General features: G+C 57.1%; 8 protein-coding genes across 8 annotated transcripts; 3 read left to right on the top strand and 5 right to left on the bottom strand.

The window, feature by feature from the left end:
• Positions 1–145: 145 nt before the first annotated feature.
• On the top strand, positions 146–1,334 carry CYS17 (Cysteine synthase 1; the record flags this gene model as incomplete). The annotated part of the gene is made up of 2 exons (XM_066778042.1): positions 146–284; positions 337–1,334. 2 exons carry the CDS (start codon positions 146–148, stop codon positions 1,332–1,334), a joined length of 1,137 nt encoding a protein of 378 aa, XP_066632137.1.
• A 2,955-nt stretch (positions 1,335–4,289) lies between these two features.
• Positions 4,290–6,101, bottom strand: INV1 (Invertase; the record flags this gene model as incomplete). The annotated part of the gene is made up of 3 exons (XM_066778043.1): positions 4,290–5,749; positions 5,812–5,878; positions 5,937–6,101. The coding sequence occupies 3 exons, from the start codon at positions 6,099–6,101 to the stop codon at positions 4,290–4,292; spliced, it is 1,692 nt and encodes a 563-aa protein (XP_066632138.1).
• A 4,182-nt stretch (positions 6,102–10,283) lies between these two features.
• Positions 10,284–11,750, bottom strand: SLS55_006615 (uncharacterized protein; the record flags this gene model as incomplete). Its single annotated transcript, XM_066778044.1, has 4 exons — positions 10,284–10,776; positions 10,870–10,994; positions 11,096–11,175; positions 11,243–11,750. The coding sequence occupies 4 exons, from the start codon at positions 11,748–11,750 to the stop codon at positions 10,284–10,286; spliced, it is 1,206 nt and encodes a 401-aa protein (XP_066632139.1).
• A 547-nt stretch (positions 11,751–12,297) lies between these two features.
• SLS55_006616 (uncharacterized protein) lies at positions 12,298–14,104 on the top strand (the record flags this gene model as incomplete). The annotated part of the gene is made up of 4 exons (XM_066778045.1): positions 12,298–12,537; positions 12,624–13,133; positions 13,187–13,536; positions 13,633–14,104. 4 exons carry the CDS (start codon positions 12,298–12,300, stop codon positions 14,102–14,104), a joined length of 1,572 nt encoding a protein of 523 aa, XP_066632140.1.
• Positions 14,105–15,666: 1,562 nt separating this feature from the next.
• SLS55_006617 (uncharacterized protein) lies at positions 15,667–17,797 on the bottom strand (the record flags this gene model as incomplete). Its single annotated transcript, XM_066778046.1, has 4 exons — positions 15,667–16,725; positions 16,792–17,414; positions 17,470–17,576; positions 17,664–17,797. The coding sequence occupies 4 exons, from the start codon at positions 17,795–17,797 to the stop codon at positions 15,667–15,669; spliced, it is 1,923 nt and encodes a 640-aa protein (XP_066632141.1).
• A 1,443-nt stretch (positions 17,798–19,240) lies between these two features.
• Positions 19,241–20,411, bottom strand: SLS55_006618 (uncharacterized protein; the record flags this gene model as incomplete). The annotated part of the gene is made up of 5 exons (XM_066778047.1): positions 19,241–19,779; positions 19,831–19,962; positions 20,019–20,229; positions 20,288–20,347; positions 20,406–20,411. The coding sequence occupies 5 exons, from the start codon at positions 20,409–20,411 to the stop codon at positions 19,241–19,243; spliced, it is 948 nt and encodes a 315-aa protein (XP_066632142.1).
• A 1,974-nt stretch (positions 20,412–22,385) lies between these two features.
• SLS55_006619 (uncharacterized protein) lies at positions 22,386–24,261 on the top strand (the record flags this gene model as incomplete). Its single annotated transcript, XM_066778048.1, has 4 exons — positions 22,386–22,757; positions 22,831–23,053; positions 23,109–24,055; positions 24,205–24,261. The coding sequence occupies 4 exons, from the start codon at positions 22,386–22,388 to the stop codon at positions 24,259–24,261; spliced, it is 1,599 nt and encodes a 532-aa protein (XP_066632143.1).
• A 794-nt stretch (positions 24,262–25,055) lies between these two features.
• Positions 25,056–26,122, bottom strand: SLS55_006620 (uncharacterized protein; the record flags this gene model as incomplete). The annotated part of the gene is made up of 3 exons (XM_066778049.1): positions 25,056–25,208; positions 25,312–25,403; positions 25,711–26,122. 3 exons carry the CDS (start codon positions 26,120–26,122, stop codon positions 25,056–25,058), a joined length of 657 nt encoding a protein of 218 aa, XP_066632144.1.
• Positions 26,123–27,617: the final 1,495 nt, after the last annotated feature.

Raw genomic sequence — 27,617 nt, forward strand, 5'->3', positions numbered from 1 at the left:
TTACGCTGGCGTCGCCCGCCCGCAGTCTTGGCGCCGGTCGCCGCCGCAGAGGTGCCCGGCGGCGCTACTTAGGCCTTGCGTAATCGGCGGCTCCAAAGTTCGCGCGCCTCTCACCACTCACTCCCCGCCCCGACAACGCTTCGCCATGTTCCGGACGCGCGTGCTGCGGTTCGCCGCCACTGCCTACCGCGCCGCTGAAAACATCTCGCAGATCGAGGCTGCTCAGCAGTATGCCATTGGCATCTCCAAGGCCCAGGGCGTTACCCAGCGCGGCTTCATTGACGGTGCGCGTCCCCGCCAGCATTTGTAAGCCATTGATGGCTAACCCGGCCACAGCGATCGGCAAGACACCGCTCATCCGCATGAAGAAGCTCTCCGACGAGACCGGCTGTGAGGTTCTCGGCAAGGCTGAGTTCCAGAATCCCGGCGGTTCCGTCAAGGACCGCGCCGCCCTCTACGTCGTCGAGAATGCCGAGAAGTTGGGGCTGTTGAAGGCTGGTGGCACTGTGGTCGAGGGCACTGCCGGCAACACGGGCATTGGCCTCGCCCACGTCTGCCGCTCCAAGGGCTACAAGCTGGTCATCTACATGCCCAACACGCAGTCGCAGGGCAAGATCGACTTGCTCAGGCTCCTGGGCGCCGAGGTCTACCCCGTCCCCGCCGTCGCTTTCGACAACCCCCAGAACTACAACCACCAGGCCAAGAGGCACGCTGAGAGCATGGACAATGCCGTGTGGACCAACCAGTTCGACAATGTTGCCAACCGCCAGGCCCACATCGAGACCACTGGCCCGGAGATTTGGTACCAGACCGGAGGCAAGATTGACGCTTTCACCTGCGCTACTGGCACTGCTGGAACTCTCGCCGGTGTCACGAGGTACTTAAAGGAGAAGTCCGATGGCCGCGTCAAGTCATTCCTGGCCGACCCGCCGGGATCCGTGCTTCACTCGTACATCCAGAGCGGCGGCAAGCTCACTGAGAGAAGTGGTGGCTCCATCACCGAGGGCATCGGTCAGGGCCGCATCACAGATAACCTGAAGCCCGACATTGGCCTTCTTGACGGCTCTGTGCACATCCCCGATGAGGAGTCGATTGCCATGGTCTACCGCTGCCTCGACGAGGAGGGCCTATACCTCGGTGCCAGCTCCGCTCTGAACGTCGTTGCCGCTAAGAAGGTGGCCGAGAAGCTCGGAAAGGGCAACACCGTCGTCACGATTCTCTGCGATGGTGCCTACAGATACGCTGATAGGCTTTTCTCCAAGAAGTGGTTGACAGAGAAGAAGCTCCTCGACTCGATACCGCAGCACCTCCACAAGTACATTGTCCTCCAGTGATTCTGATGTGTCGCCATATTCCAAGCTGGATCGTGTAAATAGCTCAATTAGACCCTCTTAAATATGGCCATCTGTTCGCACTACCTACTTTATTGCTTCTGAGGACTTCACCCAAGATTGTTACGAAACGGCAAAACGACGACATCTGGCAGGCCATGAAATGCTCGAGGCTGCTCGCATGCGTGCATAGAACATGGCTTGCCATCGCCACAGCTCAGGAACGAATTACGCCAAGGAAGCTGCGAACGATTGACCTGTACTTTCGCTGCTTCCTTCATCAGTCACAACTTCCTCTCTCGGGAGACGCACGCGCAAAGCAAAGCCAACTCACTGCCATCGCATGCAGCCAAACATCATTTTCAGACTGATATCGCCACCACGCCGCGCGGCTCTTCGAATCGTCCCATTGCTATCGCTGCAGGAAGAAACTTTTGATCTTCACTCTACTCAGCCATCATATCCAAAAACCGGCTTTGAGCCCATCTCTTGCTTGGCAGCACGCTGAGCACAAACTTCTTCCAACCGACAGCCAGGAGCCGCTTTGCTTGTCACCATTCTTTTGGCAATCCATACACGCCGAGTCGTCATGAGTGAACAACAACCAATACTCTCTTCAGAAACACTATCCATGACTGGATCGCGCCGTGATCCATGGCGTCAGCTCCTTGTCTTCGTCAACTACCTTACTGCTACTGGCGTGTTTAGTCCAGCCGCGCACACCGAGGTGCGGAACTGTGTTGAGATGGCTGTTTTCGCTCAACGGCGGCTTGGCATTTTAACCGTCCACCCCCATTCTTCAGCTAGGCCTATAGGCCCCTTCGGACGCACGGGATCCGATGAGTTGTACTTTCGGTCTCTTGAGCTGCACTTCCTTCAGTACGAGGTGTTCCGATTGGTTCGCCGCGTGCTGAGACAACCTCACACGCATATGTTGAACTCGAGATTCTGCGCAGGAGTTTGCCCGTCCCTCGCAACGCTGCACTACACCCTCACTAAATTCCGTAAAATGAACCAACCCACGGAGTTTGTGGAACACACGCTTCATGATCCAGCCGAAGGCCCCCTACACTTGCTACCGCGATTCCAAGTCTTGCGCCAAATGATGATCCAAGAGCAATATTGGGATTCAGCGTCGGACGAGATTGCCCGCTACGTTTCAAGAATCAGCGCCATCACCATTGACGATCAGGAATGGGATGAGTGTGCGACACAAATCAACCATTGGCGCCTGCATAACCCGTATGACGGACCACCTAACAATGCTCGAGACGACTCACCATCTGGCGTTTTTCAGGACGATGTTTATACGCCCTTTGAGAGCGAAAATGGCGAAGAATATGTCCCGACGGGCTTTGGTCTCGACGGGGCGGGCGATTTCGAGGCAGAACCCGCTCGCTCACGTCTACACACCCGTCCCCCGCCGACAAGCCCCATAAGTTTCAGATTTCCATCTTCCAGCGCTCCCCGAAGAGAAACCCATTTTTCCCAAACAATTACCGAGGGTTACCCTTTCGACCCAGCACCCAACTCCCCCCCAATCGTCAACATTCGACGTCACATCAACAACGCAGACCACCTCAACGGCGCCGGCCCCCACGGCAGCAGCGTCGTCATCATAGACAGTTCCGCCACACGCTTCGCCCGGCGGGCGACCTTCCCCGGCCCCCATCCACCCCCCTACGCAATCTCACCTCTCTCCCTCTCCCCACCCCTCTCCCCGCTCTCCCGCCCCGCCACGTCCACCATCTCCACTCGCCGCAGTCGCAGCCCCAGCCCCTTGGACCCCACCGCCCCGCCGTACGACCCCGACAACCCCTTCGCGGGAATGCTGACCGCCGCGGAGACCGAGTATCTCAACCGTGCTGACAGCTCCCGGCGACGTTTCTGGTCCAACTCGCCGGGGGTGGTGCGGCAGGGGCTCGCCGCCACGGTGCAGGAGGCGCTGGATCGTGTCGGGCCGGTGGCTGGCGTGGCGAGGGGCGAAGATTGGGAGGAGAGGGATGCGGCGATGAGGGCGTTTGCGAGGGGGTTTCCATGTGGATCGGTAGAGAAGGTGGAGAAGGAGTAGGGGGGATGGTTGGTGGTGGTCTTAGCGGTGGTGGTGATGGTGGTGAAAAAGAGGAAGGAGGATCGGGGGTGTAGATAGATGCTGGGGAAGGCTGTGCAATGAATGGGGAAGTATTGCTCTTGTGTGCTTGCCGAGACTGCCTCGTGTAGATGGATGGGTAGTTGAATGCAAGATCCAGACGTAGATTTGAGTTTTAAATGCACAAACTTTACGTCCGGACCTTGTGTTCGACTACCCCGAGAAAGAGTATGTCGACCTCGGTGAGTTTAGAGGGCTTGCGTCTTCTGTTACCTGCTGCGCTCTTACCGGTCATAAATTATTCAAACGCTCTACGTAGGTAGTTGAAGCAAATATCCGAGCGTAGATGCGAGATTTAAACACGTATAAATGCGTACGGACGTAGGTATCCACGATCTACGTAATTTATAGCCCGCTAGGGTGCAATATCGATGAAGTACTTTTCTTGGGTCATTTGAAAAGAAACATCATTGGCCTGCGCTTCGAGAGATGAGAACGTATGTCAGCAATTTTATCTGAACGCTGTGAGTCAAGTGTACCGTGATTAGGTGGATAGTTGAATTCATTATCTGGACGAGTTTGTCTGTATTTGAGATTTTGGATCTATGTCTGGGCGGCGGATTCGACTACCCACGTCTGAGGAACTCAACATCTTTGATGGAATTCAATTGTTCGAAGTTTGTGCGATCTGCTGTGGTGGGAAGTTGTATAGCATTCAATTCAACTTTATTAGGTTTTTTTTTTTCTTCTTATACACAAATTTCTGCACAGTCGCATCGAGTACTTCTCCGTTCTAGACAACATGGCCGTTAACATTTTATACATTAAATCATAGACTATACATCCTTCTTTTTTTGTCCACTCTTCAATCACGCCTCAAAGCTACCTTCATACAACATCCGCCTCTCCATCGAGGAGGAGCTCGTTGTCACATTCCCAACCACAGTGCCATTCTCATTCTCATACTGCGCCCATGCGCTCTCGAGTCCCCACACGGCGACGCTCACCTGCGCACCCTCGGGCAGACCGGCCGTTCTCACAGCGAAGATGCTGAGAGGCTCGACGGGGAAGAAAGTGGCGGTGGCGCTGGACTTGCCCTGGTCCACGAATAGCTCAATGATGGAGCGGTCGATGACGCCGGAGAGGGACCAGGTGCCTTCGGTGCCGAGCAGCTGCGCGGTGGAGAACTTGTCGGTGAAGAAGGGATTGTCGAAGCCGCGGGTCTTTCCGCGGTCGAGCCAGAAGGGGTTGTCGCCGCCGAAGAAGTAGCCACCCGAGACTGACTCGCCCGAGACTGGCGACAGTGCGGTGAAGTTGAGCGTGGCAGTGGAGCTGATGTTGGAGACGGAGCTGGGCAGGCCGGTGACGTTGGCTTCGAAGTAGATGGCGTTGCTGGCGACGGAGCTGTAGTCGACGACCAGCGAAGCGTTGACGAGGGAGTCGTTGGAGCCGAGTTCAGAGCCGATCACGGGGGATAGGTCGTACGGCAGAGAGACGAGCGTCCAGCCCACGCGGTAAGTGTTGGCCAGGTAGTTGCGGCGTGGCAGCGACATGACGGAGCGCCAACCCTCGTCGCCCGTGGGCACTACTTGGGTGTATTGCCAGTTGCTTGCCCAGGCGATGGAGATGGCATCGGAGCCGGCGGGGGTGCCGTAGAAGAATTGACCGGCGTAGTTGTCCTTGGCGAAGTCGGCAATGCGGGCGGCGCCGTCGACGGCAGTGAAATGCGTGCCGTTGAAGGTACCGGGGAAGTACTCCATGATGGAACCACCTTGCGGTGCGCCGGGGTTGATGGAGATGGTGAGGACGTACATCGTCTCGTCCGAGCCTTCAACGGGAATCTCAACCATATTGGGACACTCGTACTGCAAACCGAGCAGGCCGTGGTGGGAGAAGTTGGAGGCGTGGGTCCATTCCTTCAAGTCGGGAGAGGTAAAGATGCCGATGACAAATTCCTGCGAGTAGGCGAGGACCATGACCCAGTGGTCCTCATACCAAATGACCTTGGGGTCACGGAACTGGGTTGACGTGCTGTCGATGACAGGGTTACCCTCGTAGGGGATGAAGGTATAACCGCCGTCATGAGAGTAGGCGATCTCCTGGATTTGCTTGGTGGGCGTGTTCAGTGTGTACATGGCCACAACGCCGTTGTCCTGGTCAGGGAAGAAGCCCGAGGTGTTGTTCACATCTATCACGGCCGAGCCGGAGAAGATGTTGGACACACTGTCAGGCGGGAAGATGGCAATTTGCTGGTTCTCCCAGTGGTACAAGTCCTTGCTCGTGACATGACCCCAGTGCTGGTTGCCGGCCACATTTTCCGTGGGGTTGTCTATTGAACGAGTCAGCTCTTGGCTTTTTCCCACGACAGCGGCGAAGAGTGGGGCTACAGACATTGATAGTAGAGGTGCCAAGTGCCGTTTGCGTCGAGGAAGCAGCCATTGGGATCGTTCATAAAGTCCTGAGGGTCTGGTCAGTTCACGTCCGACGTTGGATGGCGAGACTGCGGGATTGCATACGTGCGGTGGGGAGAAATGGACTTGCGGCCTCAGAGCACCCGTGTAGTCGCCGGGAATCGGAGTCCCGGTGGGCACATCAGGCTGGACGTAGACACTGGTGCTGGTCTGGGCATTTGTGCCAGCCAAAAAGGCGGCCACAGCAGCAGCCGTGTGCGATACCTTCATGTTGGAACTGCGTGCTGATGAAGGACTGGGAGGAGAAGAGCGGAATGCTGAAGAGTTCGACTCAAGACCACTGCGGCGCGGTCATGGTCCCTTTATAGTCGAAGTGACGTACGCCGGAGCTGGGTCTGCTTGGGGCAAGTCTGGGTGGTGCGCTGAGCGGAGGCTTGCCATGTCTGCTGGACATGCCACCCGGGCGTCATGGAAAGGCCCCGGCTGCACAAGCGTCACTGAGGCGGCGACGGGCAGCCCCGCAGTCCCAGCGCCGAAGGAGCGAGGCTCGTCTGGCCGGGCATGCCGGAGGCTCTGAGTGGATACATTCCTGATGTTTCCGGCGCGGCAGATCGGCGGCTCCTCGCAGGTTCGCCGTGCAGACGATGGCGCTGGTTGGGCTGGTGGCGAGAAGGGAAGCGGCTAAGGCTGGCAATATTGGCGGGGCTCCGCGAGTCGAGAAGCCGCTGGCGCGCGGGGAAACGACAACGCCCTTCGTCGCCGCAAGCCACGAAAGAAAACTACCATCCATCAATTCCCCGGACTCATCCACGATTCTCCTCTGCACGCGCTGTGACTGAGGGAAGCCATGATGGCAGCTCTGGGGATGTCGGGCTGCAAGTGACTCGTGCACTTGCCCTGTCTGGCCACCTGCAACGGCACTTCCCACTTCGTTCAGACCTCTCTGCGCTCCGCAGCCCCGCGCCAAGCTCCCCCAGCCTGCTCCGCTCTCCGTCTGGCTCCTTCTTCTGGCAAGTCTACCGGTCCATTACGCAACGACCCTCCAGTCCGCCTTGAGCCCTCGGGAGGCCTGACCTCGTAAACACCACTGATCGTAGCCTTGGTAATCTTGGCCTTTGGCATCCGGCAGATGACACGAAAGGCGACGTTGCCGAGCTTCGTGGGAGTATTTAATGGGCCTCCCCACTGGACCTCCACTAATCTGCCTCTAGCCGCCCGCTGCTTGATCCCTCCGCCTGCGGCTCCAAACAGATCCGCCATGCCGCCTAGTTCCCGAGCCTCACGACCACCAGTGTAGCCCGTGCAATCGGCATGTCACCACTACCCAGATATCGGCCCACCAACATCGCAGTCGACTGTTGCGCGCATATCGCGGTTACCGAAGGCGGCAACCCCGTCGTTTCGAGCATCCATCACTGGCCTGTTGGATGGGCCCGCCTCGGCATGTACCACGGCCTTTTCCAATCCGCATATCACCTTTGTCCATCGCCTCCATCTCGCTACGTGCCGTGCCGGTGACGCACATGTGGATACGAAATATCTACGCCTGCTCACAAGACCTGCAGAGAAAGATCGAGATGACTACACAGGTGTATGCCGTGGAAGACTCCGTCTGAGCCGAACTTCCTGCGCCGCTGCCACTTTCCCCGCCTCCGCCTTCCTTTGCCGAACCTCTGTTTCCCCATCTTGAACGGTTTCTCCGGCCCGCACTGGCCTGTTTCCCCGTCAATTCTCCGCTCCCCAGCCTGATTTCGCCGGCTCTGGTGTTCCTCTGGTGTTCCTCTGCTGACCACCCGCTGGCGTGCAGTCACTCAGCGGCCGGTCAGGCAGGTCTTGAAGCAGCCGAAAACGTAAGAAATTTGGCTGTCGAGCAAAGAATGGCTGTCTACGGCTGAGTAGGTGTTACATCTCGAACGGGAAATCGGTTAAACGGCCTCGGACAATTTCAGCGAATGAGAGGGAAGCGGAAATAATAACCCCGCCAGCACTTCCTCCAGGAACTGCTGCCAGAACAAGCCCATCTTCTCGAGCCTTCGCCTCTGCGCCGAAACCCCAACACACTTGCAAATTTTCGTTCGTGCACAAGCCAAAGCGCCGACAACCACCCGTTAATGCTCTGCTCAGTTCAGTATCATCAGATTTCACTGGTGCTGTGCCCGAGCGTGCGCGCACGACCAACTACGCATGTCCAGACCGCATCCAATCTCCGGGGACCAGCTACATACCTACTGATGCCCAACGCACAGTTGCCACCGGGCGTAGTGTATGAGAGCTCGTTGTATTATCCCCACATACACCGCCTCGCTCCCTCGCGGGATGCATGGACTCGATCGAAAGTGCCGGCGTGGCACGGCAGCGCCGGCAGTGGGAGAAGCAGCATCTGACGATGCAGTTTTCGCTTGTGTGTTCGCCAAATCGGAAGACACGCCTGTCGTGCGACGCAGCGTGGTGGCCTGTTTTTCACGCATGACTGGTCAAACAGACTCCCTACGCTTGTTGAAGCCGGCAAGCTAAGGCCTTAAGTGGTGCCGTGTCGCAGTTGAAGAGCGCAGCACATGATAAGCGTTTTGTCGTCCGACAGCGAGCTGGCATACTTTAGGGGGCACTAAGGGCCCCAAGGCACAAGTATTACGGTCTTGAGGTTGCTCTCATGAAAGCGGCCATCAAAAGTCTGCATCTTCCAGTCATATTAAGGTATGAACAACCACTCGACCTAGGGGTGTCGGACGACAGACGGACGACATTATGAATCTTTGAGTTTGAAACAATCCAATGTCGACGCGCTAGCCGGTCAGTGAGCGAGACAGGGTCTCTTCCATCCGGAGAGATGAAAATGATGGGAGCACAACAGCCGTCATCCACGTATCAGCCGAGGCCGGTTACCGTTGGCCGTCATTCTGCACGATCGTGGAGCTACAGACTATCCACGCGAGTTGCTCATCACACAGAACACAGAAACAATATAGCCAACCGCTTTGGGTTTTCATGTAACTCACTAACCTTACATAGCTAGTGTCTGATCATTATCTTTGCTACCCATCCACCGCGCTCAGCCTTCAAAAGATAGAACTTCAGTATTCACTAGAAGGGGGTAAGAGTTGCGCTCAACAACAAGGGTCCGTCGCATCACCCTGGCTCATGGCTACAGTCACTGCTCGTTTCAATGCACTAAATACGCGAGAGATTTCTGTAGAGCGATCGGTCACTTACTACTGAAATGATATGAACAAACCTCTAGGAGAAGTTCTCGCTAATAAAGTTTTGGGTTAAATCCCTGCGTTCGAAGAAGAAGATAAAAGACCATGCCAACGGTCAAAAAGGGGGTGAAACGAAAGGTTCAACTATGGATAGCCTTACCACCCGATGGTGATCTCCCGCATGAAGCTAGCGGAAACCATTTGACCGATCTGAGTCTATCTATGAGCTAGTTGGCCGCTCGACCGGCCGGCCGGCCGCTTCGGCCCCTGGTAGCACATGTGCATGACTGACCGACCGGAATAGTGGAGGGTAGCACGGTACTACAGGAATTCAAGATCATGAATCTGGTGCGATGGTAAGCAAAGAAAGCTTATTGCTCTGATATATGCAGATGGGCAGCGCTTCACTGCCTACTTATGGGAGGGGAGATGTACGGAGGTAAAGTGACGGATTGAATTGCCAGGATTATGGTTACCAGCGGTACGGTTTGGGTGCAGCGAATAGAAGCGGGTCCCCATGCGCGGTGAGGTCATCGCAGATGATCTAGCGAGTTCAGGTCCGGAATGAACCGAGACAGGTGCGTAGTGGCATGGTACCAGAAAGAGCTGAGGCAAAAAAGGCATCGTTCATGCAAGAGCCACAGACGACGAAAAGAGCTACGATGGGGACGAAGGTGCCATCGGATTGCTTCAAAGGGCCATATATACACCTAAGGCATGTCTTCGCCGAGGAAAGTGAAGGTGAAGAAAAGCACGACTTTACTCCAAGACCTACGCTCTTGCTGAACTCGCGATCACAGGGCCCGTACGCACATGATGTTAGTTGGCCTTGTAGTATCAACACATTAGGTCTCTCTCCACGCAATCCTCATACGAATAGTTTCGCTGTCCGAAAGAAGAAACAGAACAATTTCCTTCGGCCGTCCCGCTTTGCGTTCGGCATTGCTGCCTTTTAACATGTGTCGTACTCTCGTACCCATCGAAGGGGTATCATATGCAAGCTACACGAAAAGAACAAAATGGGAAGAACGAGGGTACAAAGAGGGAATCTAGCCAACCCATGAACGAGCCAGAATGATGAGGAACAAAAAGGCCAAAACAACCGGTGCGAGAAGTGCCAGGAGATATCAAGGGAGATAACCAAAGAAGATGCTGTTCGCTGTCGCGTTCGACAGAGGGCACGTGTGGGGTGCTCGTAGTGGTCCCCTTTCGCCTATTAAAGCTCCACAAATGCTCCTCTTCCTCGCCCATCCGCTCACTCCGGCTTCTGTCCGTGGATGATGTAAAACGGCATGAACGAATGCGTCGACGGCTCCACGTAGGCCTTGCGCACGGCGGCCAAAAACACGGCAATCTCCTCCTTCGACCAGCCGAGCCCTCTCGTCATGGGGCCGAGGGCGATGGCCTCGAGGCCCTCCATCAGCACGGCGCGCCAGTACAGGCCGACCTCGCGCAGGTGCTTGTTCTTCGGCCAGGGCCCGATGGGGGTGTAGAAGACGCGCTCGGTGACGTTGACGAAGCCGGCTTCTTCCATGTAGCGGCGGATGTGCGGTGCGGTGCGGAAGGGCACGCCCACGTTCGACAGGCCGTCGGTAACCATCTGCCAGTACCGGAGCATGGCGTCGTCGTCGGCCAGCGTGCCGTCGTGGCACATGGGCATGTGGTCGATCTCTTGGCATTCCATCCAGGCGCCCGGCTTGAGGTGTCTGTGCATAGCCAAGGGGGTGAGCCTTCTTTCCCGCTTGGCCCTCTGGGTTGACGTAGTGTGGACGTGTGGGGCGGGCGCGGGCGCGCGGATGCGGGCTGCGTGGTTCGTGGGTGGGACGGAGGGGTAGGCTTACCTTAGCGCGCGCTCGAAGAGCTTCGGCCAGTTGCGGAAGCCTTGCACGGTGTGGCGGGTGTGGATGTAATCGAAGTGGTTGCGCGGGTGTAACCATTCGTCCTCGGCATCGTCGACCATGAATTTCTTTGGCGGAGCGTCAGTTCACAGCTTGGATTGACAGGTGGGTGATGCGGCGCGGCAAAAGTGGGTCAGGGTGCGCATGGGCACCGTGGCAGGATTCGTACCAGATTGGCGGGCACCCATTCCGTCTGGATGGGGCTCAGATCAATTCCCAGCACATTGGCGTTCGGGTACAAATCGGCAACTGGGGCAAGATTAGCGATACTGTGCCACATGATCACCGGCCGCCGGTGCCACAGGGGGTGGCCCACAGTCTATTGCCCAGATGCCGGTGCCGGTGCCCAGGTCGATGGCGGTGATGTTCTTGTCCGGGTCCAGCGGGGCGAAGTGCAGCGCGCCATTGAACAGCTTCAGGTACATGGCATGCTTCAGGTCCTCGCGGTCCTGCTCGCTGTCGTCGTTCGGGAAGGAGTAGGTGCCCTCGCGGAAGCTGTGATAACGTCGTCCGTTCTCGTAGATGAAGTTGCGCGCCGACGAGGCGAGCGATGCCGACGTCGACGAGGCGCCGTCTGACTCATAGCCCGACTCGTCGTCCGACGTGTAGTCGTTGGCTTCAATCCCGTCCTCGGCCTGCTCGAAGGCATCGGCCTGCTCTTGCGTCGTGATGCCCGACACCCCCGTGGCGGACGCGGTCGACTCGGTGCGCTTTGGCTGTGTGGGCGACTGGGAGGAGCGCTTCTGGTGGACATGGTGCTCGGAAGGCTGGTCCAGCAGCGAGTCGTGGAGCGAGTGGGCATCGGCGTGGTGTTGATGGGCCATGGTCGGGATGGGCCGCGCCAGGTGACGTTCAAGGGAGGGGCGGTGGTCCGATCGATCCTTGTCGCGGGGTAGTGGGCTGGACAGCACGTGGGCGCGCTTGCGGCAGGGCGGGGGGCGAAGTGTTGGGGACACTGGAGGTTGGAGTCGCAGTTAGGAGCGACGGCGAGAAAATAACTGCCGGTGGTGAGGTGCAACGGCTGGCGTGCGGATTTAGTGGCCTGCCTTTGCCTTTCTCGTGCGCATGGCCGGCTGGCGTGCAGTCCATCGGCTGCGGCCCCGCGCGCTCCCTGGGTGGCGTCCGATGAAAGCACGGCATGGGCCAGGCGACGCTCCAGCGCCGGAGCTAGGTAGGGATGGCCAGGCCGCGGAGCGCGTCGCGGCGAGCACGGCCCGGCTGGCAGCCCTGACAGCGCCCATCGCCAAGGGTCAGCGCGTGGGCAGCTCGCCCATGTGGGTTGCTCCCATAAAGGCATCTCTGCAGACCCGGCGCCCCAGCAACCCCTGCCTTCCCCTCCCAGCTCCAGCCTGCCGGATCCAGAAAAGCATCATGTCGCGCCTGAGCGAGCTGACGGCCATCATCCAGCAGGAGACGGCCAAGATCGAGCACTACTTCGCCGCCAATGGCCTGCCTGACCTGTCCTTCGATCCGCATGCGCCGCTCGACTTCCCCGTGCCCGCGAGCAACGCTGAGATCCAGCAGGCGCGGCGGACCGTGATCAATGCGACGCAGCAGCTGCATGACTTGATGGTTGGGCCGAGCGAGAGCATGCGATGGCTTGCGTGGAGCGTATGTCTCTCTCTGTCGCCTTCTGTTTTTCCCTTGTGCGACGCGACGCTGACTCCTGCCCAATCTGCCGGGTCGCGACGCACCAGTACAACGACAACCTCAGCCTCCAGGCCGTATACAACTTCCGCATCCCCCATGCCGTGCCGCTGGACCGCGCCATCTCCTTCGACGACCTCGCCGCCGCCGTCAATGTCGACGTTGTCAACGTCAAGCGCATCGTGCGCCATGCCATCACCAACCGCGTCTTCTGCGAGCCGCGCGACGGCTACGTCGCCCACACCGCCGCGTCCATGGCCCTGCTTGACCCAACACTGAGCGATTGGGTCGGCCTGTGCAGCTCTGACTTCTTCCCTGCAGCTGCGCGCACGGTCGACGCAATGCAGAAGTGGCCCGGCTCGCAGGAACCGACTCAATGCGGCTTCTCCGTGGCCTGGGACATCGATGTGCCAATGTTTGTCGAGATTGGTCGCAATCCGGCGCGCGCGAAGCGTTTCGGGCGCGCCATGCACTCGCTCACCGGCGGCGAGGGCTACGAGGTCGACTACCTCGTCAACGGGTACCCCTGGGATGCGCTCGGGAAGGCGACCGTTGTCGACGTAAGTTTTCTGGCCCAACCGTGGTAATAAACAAGAAACTGACCCCTGCCTAGGTTGGCGGGTCGCATGGTTTCGTGCCCGTCGCGCTCGCCAAGCGCTTTCCGGATCTCCGCTTCGTCGTGCAGGATCTCCCCAAGACGGTTGCCGACGGTCCTGCGCACATTCCGCCCGAATTCGCCGACCGCATCGAGTTCCAAGCCCACGATTTCTTCACCGAGCAGCCCGTCGCCGGCGCTGATGTTTACTTTTTCCGCTGGATCTTCCACAATTGGTCCGACAAGTATTGCGAGAAGATGCTCAAGTGCCTGATCCCTGCCCTTAAGCCGGGGGCGCGCATCCTCGTGAACGAAAATATCCTACCGAAACCTGGGACCGAAAATCCGTGGGACGAGAAGATCATCAGGTACGCCAGATACGCGAGATCGAGATCCCTGATGACGCGCCCCTGGCGCGCCATGTGACGATCGCAAATGCTGACAGACTTTCGCTTATTGCTTAGGTCCATGGACATGACTATGTTGCAGCTCCTCAATGCCCGGGAGCGTGCCGAGGACGACTATGCCGAGCTGTTCCAACGGACCGACGCACGTTTCAAGTTCCTGGGCGTCAAGCGCCCCGAGGGCAGCCGCACCTGCACCATCGAGGCCATCTGGCTTCCTGACACTGACACAACCCAGTCAGTTCCTGTCAGCGAAGCAAACGACGCCAGTGTTGCTGCGCAAAATGGAAGTGTGGCCGCTCCTAACGGGACGTCTGATGCTCACGGCGAGAAACGGAACTATGATACGTTCGACTCGCCCGCGCCCGCCGAAAATGGTGGCACCGTCAATGGCAAGCAGGGGTTGAACGGCGTTGCATCCGCACCAATCGTCGGGAACGAGCACGCTACAGCCATCGATGCGCCGAACAAGGTCGTCGAAAGTGCCGCGGATGCACCAGACGCTACTGCAGGTGCCTCTCACAATGCGTAGAGGCAAACCCCGCCGACGTGTGCACAGTGATGCATGCACGCTACCCTGGATTGTGATGTGCCGAGGCAACAAAGACTGACTTTTCGTCCTCCGCATATTCCTTTTGCTGCTACACTTCGTAACGACTTGCTAATGATTGTGCCAATGCTCTTTTCATTTTTAATTTGGTTCATTCGAACTCTACCGCGTAATTCTCTTTTCGATTTTGCTTTCGACTTCTCTTTGGCTCAACTGTTCGCCATTCAGGTGGCATTAGCTGATACGTTTGATACCTCTTCTCGCAAACGGGTTCCCGCCGCGGCAGTACCTTCGGTGGTTTATCTTGCTTTTATGCACACACGGCAGAAAGCTTCAAGGCTTTTCGGTTAAATTTTTTTTTTTTTTTTGCGTGCTTCTGCTTTCTTCTTGTTCATGCCTTCGTGACACGGCTTCTGCCCTGTTCTTTTAGGAACTTGCGCCGTGCTCAGCTTTCCTCTTTGATTTCCTGGAAGTTTTGCTGTTAGTCTGAGCTCTCGGCTGTTTCAGCAGCCATATGGCCGGAGATACGTACGGTCTTGGTTGTTAGATCAAGTCTGGTTGGTTCACCACTGTTATCCTTATCCGAATTCTTGCTCGCTATATACCCCCAAAGGCGACATCAATACGGGTCAACAAAGGTCGGGATGGACCTGGTCATATAATCATAGGTTACGCGGAGGAAGCTGGCGGGATAAGCAGAATGTTTTTTTTTTGTTCACTTCTAGTCCTAATGGAGACGGAGACTATTGTGGGCAGCTACATAGTGGAAGTTGAAATATGTACGTGAACGAGATGCTTCTTTTGCTGATATTTCCTCGGCCGATCCCCAGCCTTGAGGCTCTTAGGGCGTGCGGGTTATTCCTCCGTCCGTTTTGGCTTTTGGTTGATCATGCGCCACGGCGCAGAGCTACCTTTTTCGTCGGACGTCGTGGCGCAAATGCCTCCCGTGGCCGACAGCCGCCTCATTGTCGAGATGCCGAGCGGTCTGTTGCAACGAGGCCAACCAGCATAAAGGAAAACGCAGATCAAAAGCTGCAGAGTGCAGCGTAGGTGTTGAATAGCTAAGCCAAAGTAGAGCGTGGTGCGCGAAGGCAGCGAAGAAATTCTGCGGAATACCAACTCTTACGGAGTTTTCTGGCGGAACAACTGACTGGCTGCTACGGAAGCTTCGGACGGGGGGGATTGGGGCTTATGCGGGGTGAATCTACGGGGACTATGCGGGTTGAGCTGCGGTGTACGGCTCAGTTCGTTGAGTCAGCCACGGTGCCTGCATGATTGCCCAGAGATGGATTGGAGACTATAGACTAACACGGACTATTGGGATATTACTGGATGTTAATGAAAAATGGGAGCGCTTTCCGATTAGAACTGAAACATCGCAGATTGAAAACGACATCTATTTTCGTTGGAAAGTCAGGGGTATCAACTCTCCGCCCTCAGCGGTGCGACCATCAGAGCCAGCGCGGCAACGTACACGGCCCAGGCACTGGTCGTGCCTTGCCAATATCCCGTCTTGTAGATGTATCCGACTATCGGCCCAACACTCACGGCCGCCCCGCAACGACGTCCTCTCCGCCCCCTTCCCGTTCCCTACTGCTGCTTCTGCCATGCTCCCCATCCTCCAATACCTGCGGTTCCATCCCACTCCCCGCCATCTCAAACCGCGTCGCATCCGCCCCGGCGTCCAGCTCAACAACCCGCTCAAACCGATCCTCACCATCCATTTCCAAGGCAGCGACATCCCCAGGCAACTCCGCGTCGACGGGCGTATCCAGCGCACTTAACTTGCGCCGCGGCTTATCCGGGAGCGAGCCCACAGCCTCATGACGCTGGGTATGTTCATGGTCCAACTCGACAGCAGTGCGGTTGCCTCTGCGTCGCCGCCGCCGCCTGAGGAGGAAGACGGACGCGAGCGCGACGAGCACAGCGCCGGCAATGCCGCCGACCACACCGCCGACGATGGCGCCGGTGCTGCTTCCCTTGCCGCCAGAACCCGATCCGGCAGCGGCCGTGCTGGAGGCGGTGGTGGAAGTGCTGCCGCCGCGGCGCTCAAACAAGCCGGCCAGAGCCGCCGTCTCCCACCCGCCCGCCGGCGCCGTCAGCGTCGCCCCTCCCCCGTCGCCGCCCCCGACCACTTCCGCCACGCCCTGGGTGACCTTGTAGGGCCGCGCGCCGGCGTCGAAGACGCTGTTCCACGTCACGCTCCAGACGTCCAGCGCCGCGACGCCGCGCCACTCCCAGTCGCACGTCGCGCGCTCGAGGTCCAGCGCGCCGCCGAGGGTGACGAGCTGCGTGCTGTTGGGGACCAGGTGGCAGGTGTGGCCCCAGCGGGGGGACTGGCCCTCGAAGAGGCGGGTCCAGGTGAAGGAGGGGAGCGACAGGGCGTAGACGTCGTCGTAGATGGTGCCGGACTTGGGGTTGCGGCCGCCGTAGAGGTAGATGTTGTGCGAGGAGCCGTCGGCGGCGGTGGCGGCGGCGAGGCAGAAGTCGGTGCGGAGGGCGGGGACGGTGCCGGTGGCGGTTTGGGTGTACCAGGTGCCGTTCTTGTCGGGCGAGGAGAGCCAAGAAGAGACGTCCCAGATTTGGATTTGGCTGAGGTTGATCTGACGGAGGCTTAGTTGGGTGTTACATTGAACGAGTATGGGAGCCCTCTTTTATTGGCTTCTTACCAGCTCACCTGAAGCAGGGTCGTCAGTGATGAGCGGCTCTCTCGCAATGCCCCCTACCAACACCAACGCTCCGCTTTCCCCCATCTCGGGCACGTACGCCATGCCCGCTCCGGATCTCGGCGTCCCGCCGGTCATCGCCTCGGTTGATATATTCCACGCCGTCCGGCCCGTCGTGTTGGCCGTGTCCAGCACGATCATGCCCTCCAGGTGCGCCACCAGCGTCGATAGATTACCCCACACAGCGATCGATTCGACGTCACCTGCTTCGCCGTTCAGATAGAACGCCAACCCCAGGTCGGACGCTTCGGCATGGGCGCCACGGGTCGGCTGCCAGGGGCTGGCATTACTGATGTCGATGGAGGCCCAGTCGCTGCGCTCGACTGTATCGTAACTCCACAGCACGCCGGCGTTGGGGCTGCTGTAGTTGTGCCGCGACGAATTGCTGGAGAAATCGGCGCCACCGTAGAGGTAGATCTTGGGGTCTTCGGGGAGGCCTTGGAAGAGATGGCCCCGAAGAGAGGTGGGAGGGCTAGGTGTCGAGACGGACTTGTTCCAGATGGAGATGGAGATGTTGGTTTCCCAATCCCAGCTTCCAGACATGTTAACGCCGAGCAAGTAGTAATCTGGTGTGGGGTTAATTGTCGAACTGGAGGCGTGTGAGGCTCAATGAGGACGTACTTAGTCCAAGGTAGAACTCGTCCGTCCATCTCTCGTTGCCATCGTAGATGGTCTCCAGGCCGCCATCGATGTACAGAACGTCTCCCTTCAGAGCAGCTGTATGATCACTGTTAATAAAGTGTGCTTGAGGTGGCCGTTGACGATGTAAGTTTAGTAAAGGCTACAGCGTACTTTGATGCTCCCAGCGAGCACACATTAAGCGAACCGGGTCATAGCCCAGAGCGGTGGAATTGTTGAAGTTTAACGTGGACGACTGCGCCGTCGCCACGCGACCCAGCGCCCAAAGCGACAGAGGCCACAGCCGATGCCGGCATTGAAAGGGATACATGGCGATGTGATGACCGCCAAGTACTAATGTCTAGCGGTGATAATATCATGGCGAGTACATGGCAGGATCGAACAAAGCAACTAAGATGAAGTGGCAAGAGGAGAAGCACGTTTGATAGAAAAGCTAAGCAATCAGTGCATGTGAAGAAAGGCTGGGGATAAATGCACGACAATACGAGCGGGAGAAGACGAGAGAAGTAAGCTGAAACTGGATAAGCCATCTGATGCAGCAAGCCTCCTGCAAGCCTCACGGGAACGGGAAGGATGCAGCTGATTGTGAGAGAAGACGAGACGAGCTTCCATTCCCCCACCCTATCTCACGTTTCCTGTGGGTAATGGTGGCAAGGCACCCCTGTGGCATGCCCGACAGCGCGGGTAGCTGGCTGCATGTCAGCAACGTAGACTAGCTCATTCGCTGTATGGTGCCCGACAAGGTTTTTGACAAGGGTCCTGACAACGCTTTGGTCGCTTTCCCCTGCCAATAATCGTAGGAGTCGCCGTCCGCATGCGCTGCCTTCGGAGCCCCCGCCGATTTGTTGAGGCCCTAGGCTCCCTTTATTCGCAAATCCTCGCTGCGATCGCCCCAAAAGTGCACGTGGCTTTTTGGCGTGGACTCAATACGGAGGTGCGCCCTAATGCTCATCGCCGTCGTGGGCACGGCCTGGCAACCTCCTTTCGTCTCGATCATCAAAGCAGCTGGAAGCACGCTTGACTGAGAAAGAGCTGGATTGTCAGCACCGCGAGTCATCGGCCGCTGCATACAATAGTCTGCTTCTTGACCCCCCAACCGCCGGTGAGAAGGAACGAGGAGGTGAACGGTAGGCCGGTAAGGAGGATGCAGCCTTATTTGACTACGCAGAGCGGGTCCGGGGAGAGCGTTTCTTCGTCAGCCTTCTACCCCGGCGGAAATAATGGTGGCAGGCTATCTCCGGCTTTGGCCGTGTCCCTTTTGCAGATCAGCGGGGATCTCACTCCTCTTTTGCGCTGCGATAAGCTTTCCAAGGCCCGATTGCAGGGTCCGTTGTCGCCGAAGGTCCGACTTCGTTGCTGTCATCGCCGAAATTGACCGCTTCATTTGTAGCTTTGGTCGAGTCGTGCATGACCTCAATGATGATCGGTACACGCAATGCGTGGTGCGCACTTTATAGTAGAGTGTAGCAAGGACACAAGGCGGTCATGCTAACGCCTGCGAGCCCCGCTGTAGAATTGAAGTGATTTCCGAAAAACCCTGAGCGCCGACTGCGGACTGGCTGGATAGATATAGCGGGGAAAAGAAAACAAAAGACGAAAACTCCGATATGCTTGCGTAATCTATCGTTGGGCTGGTATCTTCATGTGTGACTTGACGTTGCGCAGAAAAGGCTGATTTACATAATACGACAAAGGAAACGAGCTCAAAGAAGAAAGCGACAAGGGTCCAAAGCAAGGTGCCATCTTTCTCCCATCAACCCTCTCGTACGGTCGATGTGGATGAAGGGCTGCGCCCGCCATCCCTCGTGTGTGGCTCGTCAGCAATGACCGTGACGGTGACTTCCGGGAAGACCGTAACCTCCGTTGTGATCTCAATGGCATTCGGCTTCTGATCGCCAGTTCTTCCTTCGAGGCTCTTCTTCTCCCTTGGTATATGCGTAGGACTGGGCAGAGCCGGATATTGGTGCAATTCCTTGACTAGCTCGTCCTCGCTGTCGCTGCGTCCCATTTGCGACCGCGTCATTTTCCTGGAGTCTCGTTGCGCCCCTCCGGTAATTGTTGTCTGATGGTTGGAATAAGGGTTCGTGCCGGCGAGTCGGGAATGTCCGTCACGGAGCTCGAAAACGCGCGAGCGTTGCCCGCTTCCGTAGGTTCCCTTGCGAGATGTGTGGCCTAAGATCAGGACACGGAGCGTCGGGAGGCAAGTCGCGATGATAGCAATGGCGGTTTCGACCATCGACACGGTGCAGGTGAGCATAGTCTCATTGCGGTGCGAGTAAACAGCGCGGATGACTGCTCATGTCAGTGAAACATTCACATGCTCTCTGCTGTCCAGCGACATACTGCTGACAATGACGACTATAAAGCCGAGGGCAAAAATGCTGGCGACACCAAGTTTTTGCTTCAATGGGAGAGTGAGCTTCATGACCATGGAAATCGGGAGGCAGATTATCAAGACATCAGTAGTGATGTTGACTGGAAATCAGCTGTCAGCTATGCCAGAGCAACTTGCCGTGGGCATGGGGGCGTACAGGTAATTGTGATCCAATAGTTGATTGTTGCCGCACTAGCCGGACACGCTCTGTTGGGGTCTTGACTCCAGGTGCGATCCAGTGGATAGCATCGGAAAAGGGTGTCGAGAAAGATGGCCAGCCATGACACCACGAGCCATATGAGTGTGGCATTGTAAAGCTTCTGCAAGTACCGGTATGTTTTGCCTGCGAGTCTTTTGTAGAAGACAACCTGAAGGCCAAATGAGCGGATGCCGGACCATGATAGATGAGTGTGGTGAATTGCTTACCAGACCAGCTTTGATCAGCCATAGGGAGAGTGTATAGAAGATGGAGCCCGGATAGATAAGCTGCGGAGCTCGTGTCAGCAATGATGCCGAGGAGGTGCTGAGCTGCCACTCGACTCACCTTCATCATCTCAACAAAGTGTTCAGGCGTGACTTCCGCCATGTTTTTCAGGCCTGGAGAACCGTCAGCGATGCAGTGGGCGCTGCTACGTGAGGAAGGCATGCTTACCGATGTTCCACATCCTCTGTTGAATGGCTAAGTCGACGACGAGACAACAAAAGGCGGCGACGATGAGGTAGTCATCCAGGAAGAGGCCGCCCATGTTGCCCCATCTCACCCAGAGCCTCGATACCAGAAAGAGGCCTGCAACGGCTGTACAGATGTACCATGATACCTTGGCTAGCAGTCAGCAAGAGGCAACCCAAGAACGGGTGGGACCAACGTACCACCTGGCCCAACGTATCTTCAACCATTGTAGGTTGCAAGAAGGCAGGCGAGAGAGACCAAACTTGAAAGAAAGCTGATGGATCGGCACGCCGTCTGCCTTTTGGCCGGCGTTGGCCGCGGGTAGACAAACTCCCCAGAAATATTATGCGAGGATCGTGGCATGGGACGCGTGTGGATCATGTTCCCTTCAGATGATCAACAGCGGCCTCAATCACCGATCCCTGCGGCGCATCCCGGATGGAGGTCCAGCCGATCCTACATGGCTGGTCAGGGTGACGCCCGCGTTGGGGGAAAATTTGCGGACTGGGAGCTCCACCGGCCGCAGAACTAGAGGGGCTGAGGAACGACCTCGGAGCGGGAGGAGCAAAAGGCTGAGTTCCCGCGAGCGAATAGCGGAGCCCGGTGAACGATCCGGAATGGTCGCTCGCGGCCTTCGCTCCTGGGTGGGACGATGACGCTCTGGCCTCCGGTGAGGCGTGGTTCTTAGGCGCAAGAACGGACTGCGGCAGATTCCCCCTCGGAGGACAATGGCGTCCGGCAGACATACGACGTAGGAGCATTAGTGAGGCAGCGAGCCGGACCGAATGCTTGTGCTTGACGGCTGCGGCGAGCACCGACAAGAGCACCAGCCGGCCAAACGGCACCGCGAGATGGAATCTTCGGCTGGCGAACTCTGCGGCAGCGTTCAGGAGGGCAAGCGGGCAGGTGGGCAGGCGTCATGCGGCTCGGGTGTGGCGGGGTCAGATGCAGGAGACAGGACGGCGGGAGACAGACAGCAGAGGAGAGCGCGCGTCAGCCCTACCAGAAGGGGCAAGCGGCGTCGGAGCGGAAGGTCGGGGATGTCGGCGCGGCCTTGGGTCGCACTTCCATTTCTCTGGGCTCGCAACTTTAGCCCTCCCGCCGCCACCACCAAACTACGGCACGCCTCAACACGGCGCCAGCCGCCGTCACCTTTTTGTCAACAACCGCTCTGCCACCGCTTGTTCCGCTCTGCTCGCTCACACATGCGCTGCTGCCAGTCGCCTGGTCACGCCCGCCCGCCAAGCTTCTCCAAGCGACGCTGATCTGCCTCTCGCGTGCAGCCAGCCGAGCGTCGCTAGCCACCTAGCTCCCAGCACCAGTGTTTTGCCGACATGCTGTGCGCCTGAATCGTTGCGGCCGGCACCCCCTGCGGCCGTTCATTCCAGCTCCCCCCGCGCCCCCTCCGCTGCCTCGGCCCAGGCAACTGCCGGAAACGTCTCGTGCGTTGTATGGCGTGAGTCGTCCGATCTGGCTCCTCCTAGGCTCTGCGAGATTAGCGGGCGGCGGCCGGGCTTCCAGAAGGCACCTGCATACAACTCCAGCACCCCTCCTTCGGCAAACCTCTGTCGTTGCCCCACCCCGCCAGGACGTCCAATATCACATCCGCCCAATTTGCCCTCCTGCCTCGCGGGAAGCCCCGCGCCAATATGCCTTCCATGGGCTCGAACGGCCGTGGCGCGCCATAGACTGTGAAAAGATCGAGGCCCCTACCGCATCCTCCTGCGCCGCCGCCCGCCTCCGCTCGTTATATTTCTCACGTTCTGTCGTTTCATACCCGACTAGGTTGTGATTGTCCCTGTCCAGCCTGTGTCGATTCACTCGTTCGCCAATCGACTTTCGTTGCCTCCAACCATGGGAATCGTCGAAGCTCTCATCGACACCGCGGCCTGCGCCGTCCTGGCCACTGCTGCCATCGTCACTGGCCATGCTGGGACCACCTGCGAAGGAGCCCCTGCTGCCCTGACCTCCTCTGGCCTTGTCACTGGTGCCATTGAGAATGGCACTGGCAACCACGTCTTCCTGGGCATCCCCTATGCCGATTCGACCGCCGGCCAAAACAGATGGAAGCCGCCCCATTCGCCCGCGACGTCGTGGGGTCTCTTCAACGCTACCGAATATGGATCGACATGCGCTCAGGCCGGCATCAGCAGCAGCCTTGCCGCTCAGGGCGAGGATTGCTTGAACCTCAACATTTGGGCTCCCGCCCACGGCCGCCACCTTCCCGTAAGCATCACTAGTCCCTGACCCCGCATGCGGAGCCTGCTCTATCGAGTAATAATCACTAACGGCACTGCAGGTCTTTGTCTACATTTACGGGGGTGCTATGGTCACTGGTGGTTCCAGCAACTCGCAATGGCAGGGTAGCAACTTTGCTTCCAAGGACGTCATCTACGTCAACTTCAACTACCGCGAGTCGATCTTCGGTGCCCCTAACGCGGCTGAGTTGTCCGGCACTTCGCAGAACTTCAACATTCTCGATGTTGATGCTGCCCTGAAATGGGTCCACGACAACATCGCTGGTGAGTTGCGTCGATCAGAACACGTTCCCAGCATCCTGCTAATCGTAATGTCTAGCTTTCGGTGGCAACAAGAACCACATCGTTGTGGGAGGTCACTCTTCCGGATCCGTCATGGTCGACCACTACCTGTGGAACCACCCTGACACGTGGCTTGCTGGCGCCATTGAGATGTCGGCGAACGCTGAGTCGGGACCGGGCTACGCTACCGAGAACGTTGGCCTCGAGACGGTCATGGCCGATGTCGCTAACTCTACTGGCAAGGCGCTCAGTACGCTCAACGACCTGCGTCAGGTTAGTGCTTACGACATCGAAACGTCCAAGTTCAATTCCACCTACAACACGTGGTTTTCGCCAATTATCGACAACATTACCCGTTTCAGCGACTACCCCGGCCGTTTCGCTGCCGGCAACTACCCCAAGAATTTGCCTCTTATTGTCGGCAACTCGGATGAGGAGGGCAAGATTTTCTCCCTTGTCTACTCGGCTGAAAACTCGGACTTCAGCTCTTGGATCAACACTTTTGATGCCGATCTCGCGCATATTTCGGATGAGGACCTCTTGGCTAGCTACAACGAGTCTGACTACGATTCCGTCTCACTCATGAGCGGTACAAGCTACGCTGATGCACGCTTCTTCTGCCCAACCGACTACCTGCTCGATGTACGTGCCTCCGAACAGCCTACTTGGGCTTACCGTTGGTTTGGCAACTACAGTAACGTGCTCGGCGTTCCCGGAATGGGTACGTCCCACGGATCCGAGGTCCCCTTCTTCCACGGCGGTAACCAGTGCTTCGAGGACCTTGACGATGTCACCGAGGAACAGCAAGCTCTCGCTGACTGGATGAACGACTGGTTTGTTGCGTGGATCAAGAACCCTGCTGCCGGCCCTGGATGGGACAAAGCCACTCCCAAGAGCGGACCTCTTGCTAAGCTTGGCGTTCCTGGAAACGAGACCGAAGTGATCATCGGCGAGACCAGCGAGTACAACTCTCGTTGCCAAAATGTAAGTCACAACTCATCTACCCTGGCTTCCCTTGCCATTCTGAGTCCTCGCCGGTGGCCCTCACCGACATCGGCGAAAGACGATTACCTCGGGATATTTCCCTTCCGGTATGCCTCAAGCATCACAAACTGACACATTTTTCAATGCAGCTCTACAACCCCAATATGCCCAAATACCCCGTGGTCCAGGATCCGACGAAGCTTTGAAAAGGCTACCAGCTTAACCTGTTTCATTCTCTCATGTCTATTATTGATACCATTCGATGAATATACTAAGCGACCTGTAATTCGGGCCAGTTGCCGTGGATATATCATCCCATTCCCTTCTTGTATAGGCCATCATCACTAGGCGCATTCATCCGGTTGGCATCGCCTGGAAGGGAGAAGGCGCGATATCATGTAATGACTGTTGTGTCATGCCTTCAAACTCTTTCATCATGCCATGATATTCTCATTTTTCTTAAAAGTTTGGGGTTCATCACAATACGGCGATAATTAATAAAAGTTCCACAATAATTCACCAAATCTTCCCGTGTACCAATGCACTGACTACTAGTACATATAGCGGAGATCGACATTCAGATACTTTAGAGCATCTCCACACATGGTTTCGGACATATTGCGGCGTCGATTTAGCTTGTGGGTACTTGACTGGGGATGTGGGGCCGCAACGCGTATACATACATGCCCAGTATGCTTGACGGAGGTCACACTCGGACTGGTCACCCCAAACAACCTTGTCTCAATGAGCCAATGGTAATACCAGTGAGCAAGCAAGATAGGCCGGATCAATAACGAGCGGCACTTTAGCAAAAGTGCTCCGTTATTATGTACATTTATCAAAGGCTTCGACCTCAGTTCATTTACACGAAAATAAGAAAAAGAAACGGCGCATAGGCAATCGCACTGCCAACAATACAGCTAGGGGCAAACCAAATCAGGAACCCAACCCAGTTTTTCTTTACCCGGGGATCAAAACATCTCCAGCAAGTCTCTCTCGCTTAAGCGGGGCCCTCAAGGATGAGGCTGCTGATGGTGCAGGTGACGACGTCGCCGGAGACGCTGGCCTCGACGCCCGAGATGGAGAAGGTGGCTGCGCTGTTGTAGTTCTCGGGCGAGTCGTTGCACCAAGAGCTGTCCGTGCCGTCGGCGGTCTGTGTCGGGGTTTCCATGTCAGTCTTGTTGCTTCATTTTTTATTTGGTAAATTTCGGAGGGGTAAATGTGGTGATGGCAGCGGGGCGGAGGGGAAAGCTTACGATGACGATGTTCTTGAACTCTAGAGCGCCAAAGTCCCACGCGACGTCGGTGAGCTCGATTGCGAAGAGCACTTGGTTAAAGGACTTGTCGGCTGTGTTGAAGAAAAGGGTTGTTAGTCTTGTACTCTACGTTCCTGTTTTTTGTCGTTTTTTCCTTTGCTTTTTTCCCTTGCTCATTTCCAGTCTCCTCGACTTCTATCCATCCTCATCAAGCACCATGGTGGTCTGACTCCCACGAATATAACACACTTCTTTCCAAAACACCAAAGATGCTCAAGAAACTGCTCTTTCGTCTTCTCAAGCACCCATCGAGCTCCTTTTTTTTCTTTTCCCTCTAAGCAAAAGAAAGAGGGTGGAGGCAGAGAAGAATTTCGAAAGAAAAAAAAAGGAGAAACCTACAAAGCGCAAAGCTATCCGTCTTCTCTGTTCCCGTGCTCTCATGGGTCGTCGTCGACACCCAATTGCTGCCGTCCAGCTTGTTCACAAACTTGACCGTCTCGCCCTCGTACGTGTTGAAGCCGCTGCCCCACGGCAGGCTGGGGTTGGAGCAGCACCAGCCGCTGCCGAACCACCACGTGCCGGAGCGGCCGTCGAGCACGTTCTGGTACACGCCGCTGCCGTCGGTCGGCTGCAGGCCGGGCCACAGGTAGTAGTACGCGGCGCTGGGCAGCGTGGGCACGACGAGCTCGCCCGACAGCTCGGTGAAGGACTGGCCGGAGGCGGTGTAGTACCGCAGGAAGTACCAGGTGGCGGCCTGCGTGGGGAGCGCGAGGGCGCTCAGCGCGGTGAGGGTGGGCAGGAGGAATCTCATGGCGAATTGGCGGCGGCGGCCTGCTTGTTTGTTGGTCCGGCAAAGAGAAGCTGGAGATATGGAGCGAGAGGAGGGGGCAGGGGAACGCGCGTGAGGACCACGGTCGAGTCGTTCTTATATACGGGGAAAGCTATGAAACGAGTTCCTGATAACCCCCCGAAACGGGAACAGCCGGCCGAAATGCGGGCGGGAAGGTAGATCAGAGGGCGTATCGATTCAATCTCTCATCACCGAGTGGCATGCATAAACTCCAAAACAAGGTCCCACCAATGAGCGCTCCTTTCGCCTTCGCCGCGTGGAGGTTGATTTTAGTCCGGTGGGAGAGAGCAGGACAGCCCATTCCGGAGGACCCTGTTGTCTGCCAAAGAGGGCAGTGTCGTGCCCCTTGCAAGGATTGCAAAGCATACATCCGCATACAGACCCTCGGCCAAGCTTAGTTTTCCAGTTGCCATTCTGGGACTAGCGCAATACAGGGGTGCTGACAGAGGGGGGTGCCTAACAGTTTTGTCCAGCTTAGGCGGGGGGGTGCCTAAACTCCAGGCGGGGGGTGCCTAAGTGTGTGGGCGGGCACGCCTGGGTCGCTGTACCTTAACCAGTAATTACCCCTGTCAGCACCCCTGTATTGCGCTAGTCCTAGAATGGCAACTGGAAAACTAAGCTTGGCCGAGGGTCTGTACTGTACGGCAAGCGAGGCCGTTCGGACCGTGGGTGCCCGATGCGGAAGGTACCTAGGTGAAACAAGAGTCTGTTTCCTGGGCCAAGCGAGGCTCTTGCCATAATCGTTCGACGCTGGTCTTCCTGTTGTAGTAGGGAGCGGCATATGCAAGCCACCGGGGCCGGGGTTGGATGTTTCGACTCGTTTCAGGCTGCAAACACTCCGTCCGTCTGCTCGGTTGCGATAGAGCGCAGTCATAAGGCTCGGTTAGTTGCAGCTATCATCTTATTGAACCCTTTGCGAGGGTTATCTACGTGTTGTCCCAAGGCATGGCCGATAGCAATGGCGTGGCTAATTGCTGGAGCGGGCCGACGATGCGAGTAGGAGGCGGATCCGAGCGCCGGCGGTGGGCCTGAGAAGTCGTTCTTTTTATGGCACACCCCGCTAAACTCGTTGCCGCAAATCGTGTCGTGAGGAACCTTGCCGACGATGATGGGAATCGGAACACCGTGATTCCCGGCAGCGCCAACAAAGCCGCGAGGGACACAAGACCACAGGAGAGAGCACACTCGAAACAGTTGCAGCAATATAGCAGTGGAAGACAAAACTAGTGTGTTCGTAGTCAAGCGGCGTGGATGCCGAGGCGGCTTTGCAGATCAGTGGCGCCCCGTCTATTGTAGCAAAGTACGAAGCACCTCATACTAGGCGTGAAGTAGTGGAAATGAACTCGATCCGAAGCAATTAAGCTTATGCTAACCTCGACTCTCTTCGCATGAATAACGGTCACTTGGCAGCCAGCCACAATTGTTAGCTCATTATCCTGTCCTTCCAACAACTCAC

Source organism: Diplodia seriata (assembly GCF_021436955.1).
Source record: "Diplodia seriata strain FDS-637 chromosome Unknown scaffold_6, whole genome shotgun sequence".
Classification (NCBI taxonomy): domain Eukaryota; kingdom Fungi; phylum Ascomycota; class Dothideomycetes; order Botryosphaeriales; family Botryosphaeriaceae; genus Diplodia; species Diplodia seriata.